The sequence below is a fragment of the Equus przewalskii genome, chromosome 8 (genome assembly GCF_037783145.1).
Source record: "Equus przewalskii isolate Varuska chromosome 8, EquPr2, whole genome shotgun sequence".
Classification (NCBI taxonomy): Eukaryota; Metazoa; Chordata; class Mammalia; order Perissodactyla; family Equidae; genus Equus; species Equus przewalskii.
Window position 1 is genome coordinate 6877898 of NC_091838.1, and position 13770 is coordinate 6891667.

Here is a 13770-nt window from a genome sequence, read left to right on the forward strand (position 1 = left end):
ACCCATTTCTGAATCTCTTAATGCTCACACTGTTTCCTCGCTCTGAATTCCTGAATGGAATATTTACAAACGAACAGTTCAACGGGGAAAATGCCAGATCTGAAGAGAGTTTGAAGATGGGTCTGGCGGTGGAGCCTGGAGGGGTTCAGCGGAGTGGGTGTTGCTGAGAAACCGGGTGGAGAGAACTCCTTAGAGACTTTCCCTTTTGTCACCACACCACGAAATACTGTAGGAGCTTTGGGAATCGAAAGGAAGGGGCGGATTCCAGAGGCATTTCAGAGAGAACAATGGACTGGACTTGTGGGCAACTGCCTCGAAGGATAAGGGAGACAAGGGAGTTAAAATGATACCGCTATTTTGGGCCCGAATGATTATAATGAGAGTGTCATTACCTGAAATAGGTGTATCAGGAGGCTAATCTGATTCAGGGAGAACAAAAAGTTCATTTTAGGAGCTTTGTCATCATCCCAGTGGAAATGTTCAACAGTTGGAAGACACCATAAGCGAGAATTTAATGAGCTCCCTTCAAGTGTCTGACAGAGTGCAGGATGTTAAGCCTCCAACAGTAATTACAACGAAAGGGAGCTGAGGGCGAGGACATCATTTACACTGGCCTCACGGAGGCACCTGCCAGGGTACCTGATGAGTTCGATCCTCCCCAGCCCTCACCTATAGAGGCGGAATTTGGCACATGCTTGGAAGGTAGAGAGTATGGCTTACTACAAAGCCCGACCCCAAAGAGTGGCAAATGACTTTTCTTTGTCACACCTAAAAATGCTCAGAAAGTGACAATGTCATTAGTTACATGGCAAACTGGTTATGTGCTTGGTTTCCAGACTTGATCTTACTTAATATTAATTTTTTTAAATAGCAAATTCAAATAATCTCGACCCCGTGCTCCTGTTTCTCCAAAGGCCTTGAGGGCGTCGATAGTCTGCAGCGTGAATGGTGAGAGCAGAAGGCTGCTTGGAATTAGCAGTTCTGATCAGGCGCTCAAGGTAAAAACGCAGAAATAAAAGGTAAAACGATTTGCAGACCCAACACAGTGGCAAGACACCTCAATCGGCAGGGCCTAGGATGGCGTGTTCAGAGAGACTGAGAGATGGGCAGGCGATGTCATGAAACAGTATTTCAAAGACCCATATGAGTCTGATGATTCCTATTCGGAATTGACCCCAAATCTCGCAGGGGCGCCCCGTCCCCGATTCCACAGCAGCTCAGAAGTAGGCGCCACGCACAGCACAGACCATTACAAGGACTTGCGGCAAATCTCTTCCCCCAAAGTCTGACTTCGACCGACAACCTCACTTGCAGCAAAGTCCACCCTCCTCCCTCCGAAGGGAGTGATCGGCCCCGGGGAGCGTCTGCGCCAGCGGCTCGGAAGCACAGATTGTCGGCGGCCGTGGGTAGGGGAAATCAATCCAGTCCGGGTTTTGTCTGCACGGGGGCCCGAGGGCTGCGAGGACGGGCTCGCGCGCAGGGGGGCGCGGGGGACACACACGGCACAAACAGCTCGCGCCCGGGGCCGCAGGCTAGGCCCGAGCGCGCGGGCGCAGCGGCCCGGAGAGGCGCGGCCCGGCCGCCGGCCGCATGGAGCGCAGAGCGGCCCGCGGCTCCGGGGCGGCGGCGGCGGCGGAGGCGGCAGCGCGCCGCTCGCTCACACCCACCCCCGCCCGCGGCCGCCGCGCCGCCCCGTAGCCGCCGGCGTCCCCGCGGGCCGGGCCAGCGCCTCTGCAGCCAGCGCCGCTGTCGCCGCCCGGGAGCGGCTCCCGCGCCCCGCGCCCCGGGCGCCGGCGACCCCCGCGGCCGCCCGGAGGAGGAGGACGAGGAGGAGGAGGAGGAGGAGGAGGAGGAAGAGGGGAGCCCGCGGCCGGCTCCGCGCGCCGGCAGCCCGCGCTCAGGCATGCAGGCGCGGCGTCTAGCCAAGCGCTCCAGCCTGGGCAGCCGCCGGGGGGGCGCCGCGCCTCAGCCGCCCGGCCCCGCGCCCCCCGCGCCCGCCGGCGAGGGCGCCCCGCCCGGCCCCGCGCCCCCCGCGCCCCCCGCGCCCGGCCCCGGGAGCTGGAGGCCGCCGCTGCCGCCGCCGCGCAGCGCCGGGACCGGCCCCCCTCGGGCCGCCGGGGCCGCCGCCTCGTCGCCGGTGCTGCTGCTGCTCGGGGAGGAGGACGAGGACGAGGAGGGCGGCAGCCGGCGGCGCCGGGGGCTCGGGCGCGTGGAGGAGAAGCCCCGAGGGGGCGCGGAGGAGGAGGATGACGACGAGGAGGACGAGGACGAGGAGGTGGTCGTCGAGGTGGTGGACGGCGACGACGACGACGAGGACGGCGAGGAGCGCTTCGTGCCCCTCGGCCCCGGCCGCGCGCTCCCCAAGGGCCCGGCCCGGGGCGCGGTGAAGGTGCGTGCCGGGGCCGGGGGCGCGCGCGGGACCGGCCGGCCCGGGAGGGGGACGTGCCCGGGACCCGGGGCCCGGCGATCGCGAGCCCGGCCGGGAGGGGTGTGTCCGGCGGCGCCGGCGGAGCGCGGGCAGAGCGGCCAAGTGCCGCGCTCACGCCTCGGTCCCCCGGCGCCCCTCCCAGGCGGCCGCCCCCTGTCCTCAAAGGCCGGGTCGGGGGGCTGTCTCGCGGGGGTGCAGGAAAGGGACGCTTCTCCCTGCTGGGGTGGGGAACTTGGAGATGGGACGAGGGAGGCGCTGGTTTGCGCCTGGGGGCACGGGCGAGGGGGGAGGCAGTGAGATTTTATTCTTCCCCGAGGAAGCAGGAATGTCCCCTGCTCCTTCTGTTGAGGGCTGCTGAAGCTTATAGAAACTAGCAGCAGCTTCTCTTGTCCACCTCTCGAGCCCTTCTTCACCCGAGAACAATTGTTGATGAGTTTGCAGCACCGGCGCTTGTGAGGGAACCGGTGAGCGCGGTACAGCAAAAGCCAAGCGCCTGGTTTCTACAAGCATTTTACCGGCAGCTTTTGGCAGACCCCCCAACCCCGCCTCCTCCGCCCTCGCCGGTTTAAACTCGACATTGTTTAGCATTTTGGGTTTGTCTCTCCTCAAAATTGCAAATGCAAAAAAAAAGAGGAAATCAGGAAAAGGTGGGGAGTGTGTGTGTGTGTGTGGGGGGGGAATTTGGCATTTAAAATGGATGTGAGTTTCTGCTAAGAATTCTAGCGAAGTCCCTTGTGCACTGAAGCACCGAGAGATCTTTCGGTTTGTGTATCTTCAGGAGATAAGGGGTTTATTATTGCACAACTGACTGGCTGGGCTTTCAGGCATGCGATTGGACAAAGCAGACCACGTTGAGGTTGATGCACTGTGTATGTTGCTAAGAAGTTTTGAGGGCAGCAAGTGGTAAGCGGTGGAGGGAGTGATTTTTCTCCAGTGGTTCTGAAAATCAACTGGAGTTTTCAGAAGATCTTGGTATATCAGGAAGAAAAATACATAAACAAGTGAGCTTAATAGAGAAGAGACTATTTTTTTAAAAAAATATTCTGGGGCTTGCAAAAAAGTCAGTTCCTCGAAGCATGAAATTGCAGATCCCAAAATGTTAAACATCAACATTTAGAATAGTCCCAGAGTAGACATGGGCACAGATTTTTTTGCTAGACCACCCTGGAAGTACCAGCTCTGGAACTGAGAAATTTTCAGTAAGTGGTCATTTGGGATGATAGTTTTTGACATTTGGTTGTTGGAATGCAGACCATGACCACACTCATGACCGTTGGCTGTTGAAAACCTGCCTTGGATAACTACAGGATATAGCTGGGTTTGGAATTAAGTCACGTGGCATCAGTGACATTGATTAACAAGAGTGGTGACTCCTTAACATTTTTGTCCAGAAATGCTGAAAATGTGTCTTGTGGTTTGAGCAGTGGTTGCACAATTTGTGATAGAAAAATTAATTATAATTTATGCTCTGTGATTAAAGCAAATGCAATGTTGGGAAAAAAGTCAATAAAAACAGAGTAACTAGGGTGTGATAATTCACATTATCAGAAAAGATTTTTCCCATCTCCAAACAAATTTCCGTTAAATTCTTTCAAAATGGGCTTCATTTGATAGTATTTTGGTTTGCCCACAACTTTTCAGAAATTTATATATTTAGTAGTTTGGAGTATAATTTATATAATTTTTTACTGCTTTAAGCCATCTGAAGAGATTTTATAATGGAATATGACAGGATCATTTTATTCTAATGCATTTAAGAATGTCAACATCTCATATATATTCTTATGCGTTCATTTATTCAAATATTTATTGAGCGCCTACTGTGTGCCAGCTGCTTTTCTAGAACACAGCAGTAAGCACCTTCCAGATGCTCATGTCTAGTGAGAAAAGTCATAGCAACAATTGAACAAATAAATAAGCGTGGCGCTTGAGATTGTGATGCATGCTATGAGGGAAATAGTGATACCTCAGAGTCTGGGAGGAAGAAGAGAAAGCTGCTATGGGGAAAACCTCCCCCAGGAGGGGACATTCGAACTGAAATCTGAGACCTGCAGCTTGAGAAGAACATCTTTCCAGGAAGAGGGAACAGCAGTTGCAAAAGTCTTGGTGTTTGAAGGAGAAAAGGTGAGCGTGGCTGGAACTTGGTAGGTAGGAGATGTGTCAGGGAGGCAGGTAGGACCCAGCAACGTGGAGCCTGGGAGCCTTTATAAGTAGGGTGTGAAGTCCTTGGAAAGTTTTAAGTAGTAAAGGCATAAAGGTGGTTTGTATTTTTGCAAAGGTCATGCCATGTGGAGCGTAGAGGACAGCAGAAGCAGGGAAACCAGCTGGCTGGCTGTCTAAATGAGCAGTGAGGGCAGTTTGGACTGGGTTGACGGGAGCAGAGGCAGAGAGGAGTGGACAAACTCAGGATCCATTGTGAAGAGCGAGCTGTGAGAACGTGCTGATGGATTAGGTGAGGGGGTGAAGGAAAGAGAGGCATCAGGATGAGACCCTGATGTAAAGGTTGGTTAGATGTGCCGTTCGCTGAGATTGGGAAAACCTGGGAGAACCACAGATTTTTGTGGGAGAAATCAAGTGTTCTGTTTTGGACATGTTAAGTCTGTGATGACGATTAGACATCCAAGTGGAAACTGCAATTAGGCAGATGGCTGTAGGGTGTGAAGCTGAGAGGGGAGGTCAGGGCTAGAGGGAAAAAATTGGGAGTCATCAGCGTGTTGATGTCATTTGAAGCTGGGGACTAGACAGGGAGTGCAGTCTGCCAGGAGCAGAGAGCCGCAGGCCGGACCCTGGGACACAGCATTGTTTAAGTCTGGGTGTAGAAGGAGAGGCCAGCAGAGACGAAGGAGAAGCAGCAGCCAGAGAGGTTGAAGGAAAACTAGAAAATGTAAAATCCAGTAAGCCAAGCCAAGAGAAGAGAGAGTTCTAAAAGTAGGGAGTAGTGAATTGTGTTGAATACTCCTGGGATTTTGAATAAGATAAGGATAGAGACGTGTTCACTTAGATTAGATCATGTGGGACTTAATGGGATCCTTGAAAGAACGTGAAGTCAGTGATGTGACTGGAGTGCACTGAGCAGTGAATGGGAGGTGAGGATATAGCGAGACATATGAAAACTCTTTTAACAAGTTTTCTGGGAAAGGAGAGCAGAGAGAAGGGGAGTATCTGGAGGGCATATGGTCTAGATTTTTCTTTAGGATAGGATACAGTAGACCCCAGTGTAATGGTTACAGCGTGATGGGAATTACCTCGTAGAGGGGGATTGTGTTCGTTTTCTATTGCTGTGGAACAAATTACCTCAAAATTTTTGACTTACAGTAGTTCTCACAGTATCTGTGGGTTGAGAGTCCAGGCTCAGCTTCACTGGGTCACTGCTAAGTCTCTCAAGGCTGCAGTCAAGGTGTTAGGTGGGCTGTGTTCTCATCGAGAGGCTTGACTGGGGAAGAACTCACTTCTAAGCTCACTTGGGTTGTTAGCGGAATTCATTGCCTGGCATCTGTAGGTCTGAGGGTCCCAGCTTCTTGCTGGCTGTTGCCTGGAGGCTGCCTTCAGCTCCTAGAGCCCTGCTCCTCCACGTGGGCTTCCTCAGCACGGCCTCTTACTTCATCAGCCAGCAAGGAGAATCTTAGCACCTGTCTGCTCGCAAGATGGACTCTCATATGATGCACTGTGATTGCAGGAACAGTACTCCATCATTTTCCCCATATTCTATGGGTTACAAGTGAGTTATGGGTTCCAGCCACACTTCCGGGGAGGAGAGATACAAGGGCATGAATACCAGGAGGTGAGGATGACTGGGGGTAACCTGAGGGAGAAACCAAAGATGCAGACGGAAGAGGGTTAAGTGCAGGAGGAAAGTCCCTGGAAAAGCCATGGGTTGGGGTGGGGGAGACCTGTAACCCAAGCACAACCTTTCTTCTGTTGAATTAGAGAGAAGGTGGAGAAAATGAGTCTGGATGTGGGTAGTTGTATACGGGATGCTGGGCAGAGGAAGTAGTACCTGTCTGATGGCTCCGTTTTTCCCCACGCAGCAGGAGGGAGGGTCATCAGCTGAGGGTGAAGGAGACTTGAAGTAAGAGCTGGAGACATGAAGTAGTGTTGTGGGAGAGTAGGAGAGCACGCATGCCAGGGAAATCAAATAGAGTTGCAGACAGTATCAAGGACCCATCTGATGCTTGTGGTTTTACATTTCTGGTGCAAGCAGTCTGTCTGGGTATGTGATTTTCTCAACTTCATTCCACTGACTCATGCATAGAGTACTAATAATACAAAGAATCCTAGGTCATGTTTATTGAGTGCCTACTATGGTCAGTACAAGGCTAAGTGTATAGTCTCATTTAAACTTCATTACATATTCACAAGTCAGGCATTGTTATTATCACCTTCGTTTTGTGAAAGTGATAAGCAACTTAAAGACACACAGGTGTGAGGTGGCAGAGCTGGGTTTGAGCTCTGAGCAGTCTAACGCGAGAGCACGCACCCTTCTGTCTCACACTACACTGTGTCTTGTAGACAAAGCAGAGAGCTTGATTCAGCAGGGATGGGGTTTAGCCAGGTGGGTGAGCAATGGAGAGAAAGAGAGGAAGATATTGTTGAGGAGGTTGGCACAGCTGTGACTGTCATGATGGACTGGGGGAGCTAAGAAAAGTAAGGACAGGAGGGGTGAGGGGTAGTGAATAAGTCAGGGGTCCGTGGATTGGAATAAACAAAGAGTTAACCAATCAAATCAGTAAAAGAATGGGAATGAAACGCAGGACAATTTGGGTTCCAAAATAACGTTAATACAAATGAATAGTTGCTGAGAACTGGTGAGCCAGGAACTGTACTGAATGCTTTATATGGAGGAGGATTGCGTGAGAAATTATGATTTGGGGAATCAATATGGCCCCATTCTCCAGCTGAGGATACTGACAGTGAAATAGCACACCTGAGGCCGGATGGCCACAAGTAGGGGCCTCGTTCACATCCATAGCCTGCGTTTTTAATCTCCCTATATTTATTTGGGGTTTATATGCCCATTTATTTCCAGGAGGATTTGGAAATAGAGGAATAGATGCTGCTCAGTATCAGAGATATATTGCTTGATTACTCTACTGGACGCTAGTTTAGGCTTTAACTGAGACAACAAGAGAAACTTTGTCTTACTTGGTTTTCGGTTTCTGATCAGAGGAAGCTTACACATTTGTCGGCAGTGGTAAGATTTCACCCCCTTAAAAAACAAAAAAAGCTATTTTCACGGGAGCTTATATGAGGAATACTAAGAAGCACAGTAAACAATATCTTCAACCAGAGTTTAATAAAACTAAAAAAAACAAGGACACCGTCAAATGGAGGAAGGATTCAATAATAAGCCATTACTCGGTGAAGACAGAACAGTAGAGGGCAGAGGTAAAGGGCCCTGGACTGTGCCCTGCCATGCTGTGTTTTAGTTTAGGGCAAGAACTGGAGAACCTGAAGGGTTTGATAATTTACTGGGATAATAAGTTTAGGAAAAACCTGGACATGAAAGACTTCTGGTAGTTCTCGCCAGATTTCATCTATTGAAAGAATGGGAAGAAAGGCTTTTAAATGAGATAATATCTCTCAAAGTTCCCACTTGCAGTTCTCAATAAATATTTAATTGAGTGGAATCTGCGTCCCCGGTGCCAGCTCTTCAGGGATGATTAACGCATCGATTAGACTCTCTCTTGAATGTCAGATGACTTTAAGAAGCCTTTGGCAGGCACTGTGCAGCAAACACTGAATTCCAATTTGCTAACAAGCATGTGTCTTGCAAATGGTCTGTGTTGGCTCGAGTGAACGGCATGTGCTTAAGACACCAGACAGGGTTGTCAGTCACTGGATTGTGGGCTGCGGAGTTGGAAGGGAACCCGAGATGATCCAGTCATCCGACACCCTCCTTTGACCTCTGAGGACGCTGAGACTGTGCGAAGGGAAACGCCTTGTCCAGCTCTGGCCTCTCAGCAAGGCAAGTGGGGCCAGGATGAACGCCCTGCTCTGCCAACCCCAAGTTGTCTCCTCCTGTCTGGGTTAGTTCCTTGTGCCCACGAATGGTCTGCAGTTTGCTCCCCAAGGGTTGTGGATAGAAAAATCACTCACAGCTTTTCAGCTTCTGTTTTTGGAAGGTCGTTCCTTTGTGAAGTTCCTCAGGTAGAGGTGGCCTCACCTGTGGCCGGGACCCTCAGTGACTCCTGCCTGGGCTGGACCCCCTCCCTGTGCAGTTTCCAAGGGGTGTGCGCTTGGGATGATAACAAACGGGAAGTGAGCTCCATTTCATTGTGACCTGAGTGCCCATCATCCCTGGGGTGGTGCTCCTGCTACACTGGCCTGGAAGACGCCATTTATACTCAGCCCTCACCCTGGCCTCTCCTCCTTCACCACAATTTTACTCTAGTTGACCGTGGAGTGCCCCACAATACAAGTGTTAGAAAAAAGAGGAGGAAAAGCGAGAAGTCCGGCCCTGGTGGAATCTGCCTCCCTGGGCCTCTTAGTGAGAAGGAGACAGAAAGACCAACAGCTGTCTATTTGCTTGACCTCTGAAAGCACCAGGGCCCCATTTGTTAGTAAACCTATCCCACCCATCAGATTACTGTGTCCTGCACCTCAAGGGGGGCTCGGAGAGGAGAATGGGAGCGTTTTCCTCCCCACTACAGTGCGCAGTACCAGAACTTTTGATCTGCACACAACAACCAGTCTTGGCGTAATGGCTTGATACAGTCTGCTAAAGTCAAGGCAGTTCGACCTTTTAGTGGCCCTGGGCAAACTCATCCTAAATGTGTGGTTTTTAGACTTTCTTAAGTATTTGAGACTACTCGGAGGCCCACATGGGCAACCTTATGGCCTAGCCAAATCTGTGTCGTTGAAATAAGGAGGATTGTCTTTGGGTTGGCTGTTCATGTTTCTGCTCGTTCATCGTGGGCAGTTGCTTATCGTGTTCCTGATGGACATGTGGGAAATGATGGCGAATAAGGCCAACTTTCAGGGAGCCCACTGTCCAACGAATTCCTACCAAGTTGTCTAGAAAGAGGTTCTAGGCTCCCTTTCCTCTTTATCCCTAAGATCAAGATTAGATCTTCTGAGAGACCTTACTTGACTACCATGATTTGGGATGTAATTTTGACATTACCCTAAGAAAACTGGTTAACCAACTTGGGGAAATCCCAGTTAAAAATGGAGACACAGATTTTTTTTTTAAGTTATAAAATATTTTAAAGAGGGAGGAAATTGGAAGAGTAGTGTAAAACCCATATACCAATAAAGAAGTTACTGACCATAGATGCCGCGGGCCATTTTGAGTTTCTAGGAAGGTGAATATAGGTTGTGGCATTTACATGTTTATTGGATTACAGAGGATTTTTTTCTAGAGTGTCTTTCCCTTGGGATACATTTTAGGAAATACTAGTTTACAACTATTTTTCTAAATGGGAAATCCCTGGATAAGTGGCTTATCCTTGGGATAAATAACTAAAATTGCATTATTAAATAAATAAGTAGTCACACACGCAGACAAAGATTAAAATGTTCTCAGTGGGTCATGTGAGCCTTGAAATATTTTTCCTCATAAAGCTGCTAATTTCTTCAGTGTCAAGTTTCTAAAAAAAAAAGCAGTATTTCATGTGGTAAATTTTCACTTGTGTACCTGTGAATACCATTCTCATGTGTGAAGTTTAAGACCTGGCAGAGAACACGACCTTCTCGGTCAGTCAGGCCCCACGATGGGTCTAGTGGAGGAGAAAGGAGGGGAGAGAAGTGCTGTTGTAACAGAATTAAAATGTGCTGAGGGAGCAGAAAATCACAAGGTGTTTACACCCAGGAAAGTGTATTTAATAATATGTTTTCCACGTTCTAAAAGAAAAAAGATTGAAAGTACCAAAACAGTGTAAACGAAAAGAGCCTATAAATTCACTAGGATACTGAGATTGACACATTTTCTGTCAACAACAGTATGACTATTACCAAAAAAAGGGGTTAAGCATTTGTGAATGCTGAGTATCTCATATAAGGACTCTTTATTGGATACTGTTCAATATTTATTTCAGTGTTACCCACCATTCAGTGCCTTATAATTTATAGATGGCCCACATAGCTAAATTCCTTTGACCTTCTTAGTAATCTTGAAAGGTGGAGATTATGAGCCCCACTTTATTGATGTGGAAAATAAGCCCCAGAGAAGAATGGGGTGGTTTCTGTAAAAAAAATTTTAAAAAAGGTAATTTTATACCAAATGCATAGATATTTGTCAAACATTGCAGAAAACAGTTGGAACCAACAGATTTAAAAAATAATTGAAATTGGTACCTAAGCAACAGTGGAAATTTAAGGAGCGAGGAGACTTTATTTTGGAGCAAATTATAAATTAAAACAATGCGAAATACAGTTTTCATAGGCTGTCATAAACACTTTCCTGGAGCTTGGACACGCTTTACAAGTCAGCTGCAAGTACTTACTGACAACCGAACCTCACCGACTTTCTATTAATTTGGGTTCGCACCTAAAGTTTAAGTTAAAGAAGAAATTTTTTTTTAAAATTGTAAGCTTTTGAAAATGTTTTGAATTAGCAGGTTACATACTTACCACTCAAAACTTATTTAACAAAGTATTAAGGCAAATAGTGGAAATATTACAATAAGGATCTTAGAACTTACAAAAATGAATATGTGAAGAGCTTCTGAAAGAAAAGGTCTTGTTTCATCAAATATTATTAATTATAATAGTATAATTATAATTATAAATAATAATGATACATATTATTATTACGTTTGCAGTAAAAATCGTTTCAGAAAAGGGGGGAAAATGGACACCTGAACCTATGTAATCACCGAATTCTGTGACATCTTAGAGTGGGACATGTTAGAGTGATTGATAGCAAGGAAGGAGCCACTTGAGGGTTTTAAATGACCCAACATAGGCTTTATGGAATGAGAGCAGGAACTGCGATTTGCTTTTCTTGTTACATGAGTGCTTGAAAGAGGTTCTGAAAATGTGCTTTTAGCCATCTGTTGGGTGACAGCAATTTTTTTTAGCTCTTTATTCTTATTCTAAAAGAGATTTCTATTCAAATAAGTCTTTCAATTCCCTGTATTGATTTTTGTCACTCGAATTTTTCTCACAATCTCACATAGAGGTTGTTAGGGAAAATTATATTTACTCTAAAAATTATAATAGAAATAATGTAGTTTTCGTTGTTTGTAAACTATACCTATCTTTATGTGTTAAAATTGAGATATCTCAAAGGTCTTGTTCAAATTCAGTGACAAGTTGATGGTTTGATTGTTAAAAAAATTTGGTTTTGGCTATTTTATTTAATCCCATAGTTATTTCATTCAACAGATATTCACTGAGCTCCTACCCTTTGCCAGCACCAAGGACACAGGAGAGAAGACTTGGGAAGTGACACATTCTAGCTGGACAGGCAGACAGTAACCTCTACAGCTAGTGGTGTGTTACTGAAATAGGAATGAGTGGAGGAAGAAGAGATTTGGGTTGAAACAGGGCATCAGGAGTTCTGTCTTAACTGTGTTAAGTTTGAGATGCCTGTTGGACCTCCAGATGGAGGTGTTGAGTAGGCGGAAGGTCAGTGGAGAAGACAGAAATAAACAGTGCTGGGCACATAGACAGTATTTAAAGGGCCGGGATAGGGTGAGAATACCTGGGCAGATAGTGTAGGGGTAGAGAAAGGCAGGTGCCCAGGGCCAAGCTCTGGAACACTTCATGTGTAAGGCTCCATCTCTTGCTGTCTCAACAGCTTTATTATGATAGAATTCACACACCATACCGTATAACTCTCTCTTTTAAAGTGTACAATTCAGTTTTCTTAGTTTATTCATGGAGTTGTGCAACCATAACCGCAATCTAATTTTGAAACTTTTTTTTTTTAAAGATCGGTACCTGAGCTAACATCTGTTGTCAATTTTTTTTTTCTTTTTTTCTTCTCCTTCTCCCCAAAGCCCTCCAGTACACAGTTGTATATTCTAGTTGTAGGTCCCTCTGATTGTGTTATGTGGGATGCTGCGTCAGCATGGCTTGATGAGTGGTGCCAGGTCCGCAACCCGGATCCAAACCAGCGAAACCCTGGGCCGCTGAAGCAGAGTGCAGGAACTTAATCACTCGGCCACGGGGCCTTGAAACATTTTTGTCACCCCCTGAAAGAAACTCTGTACCCGTCAACAGTCACGGCCCCACACCCCTTTGCATGCAGCCATACTTGTGTTTTTCCACGCTCTTCAGTGCCAATAAGTCTTTATTCATTCACTGTGTTTTTTTCAGGAAGAAAAGGCAGGAGAGAGAGCGATAACGTGTGTTAGAAAACACTAAGAGCGGAGAGGGAAAGCAAGAATCCAGTTCAGCAAAATCAACCGTCCAATGAATATACCCCAGTGATGGGGTCACCAGGGCCCACGGGGGTTCCGTCTCCTGCAGGTTAGGAATAAGGGGAAAGGGATCAGAGAAAGGACACAGACCGGTCCTCATTTGCCTCCCCCACTCTCTTCCTTCTTGTAAATTCCAGATGAAGCTTTGGTTTCTAGCAGTGAACATGGAGTTGAATTATATCCAATCTACATCCTATTAGATAATCTTGTGGCCACTTTGACATGGGTTTCTTCCATCAGTAGAAGAGTTCCTGAGTGAGTTGGGTAGACTTTCTCTCCTGTCTCAGTCTCCCACGTCAGGTGTCTATATGGAAGTCCTTTCTCCCACTGACCACCCCTTATTTCTCTCTACCTTAGGATTTTAGAATGATAAACATATTTATTTGGTCCATACAGATCTAGCAGTAGAAGTGTTTGATGTGAACACGTAAGGAGTCATACCCAACCTAACCAGAGGGGTGTGGGTTGGAAATGACGGCTAGGGAGTTCCTAGTTTATTCAGGCTTTTACACAAGTCTTTTAGGATTTAGAGTCATCCCAAGAATTAAATATATACATGTGTCTTGTTTTTTGTTTTTGGCTAAGGGTAGGATAGGAGTCAAGTTTTCAGGACAGAATATCTTGTTCAAAATAGGAAGTAAGGGAAGGAGTACAAAGAATGGGGAGAGACTCCCCGCTGTGTGAAGAGGGCACCCAAGCTTAACATTTCACATCCTTTTGCCTGGTGCAGAATCTTTTGACAAAAATGCTTTGGTTATTTTTTTTTCAATACAAAAAAGAAATTTGTAAACAATAAATACCCCAAAACAACATGAGAAAAACCAACACCGTATATGTACACAAACTAGACATAGCAGTTACCACACTAGTAGCTTGTGAAGTCCTCCCAAGCTCAGATGAATCCAAAAACTGGAGGGAGGAGGATTTGGGGAAGACTGGACCCAGCATCATACACATCACCGGCTGCGTTCTGTG

At 47.2% G+C, this 13770-nt stretch overlaps 1 protein-coding gene across 1 annotated transcript in view; it reads left to right on the top strand.

Annotated features, from left to right (window-relative positions):
- Positions 1 to 1476: 1476 nt before the first annotated feature.
- ZNF704 (zinc finger protein 704) overlaps positions 1477 to 13770 on the top strand; it is a 211073-nt gene continuing 198779 nt past the window's right edge. The window contains exon 1 of the mRNA XM_070630381.1: positions 1477 to 2389. Coding sequence (XP_070486482.1) covers positions 1904 to 2389 — 486 coding nt within the window. The 5' untranslated portion in view covers positions 1477 to 1903. The remainder of the gene's footprint in view (positions 2390 to 13770) is intronic.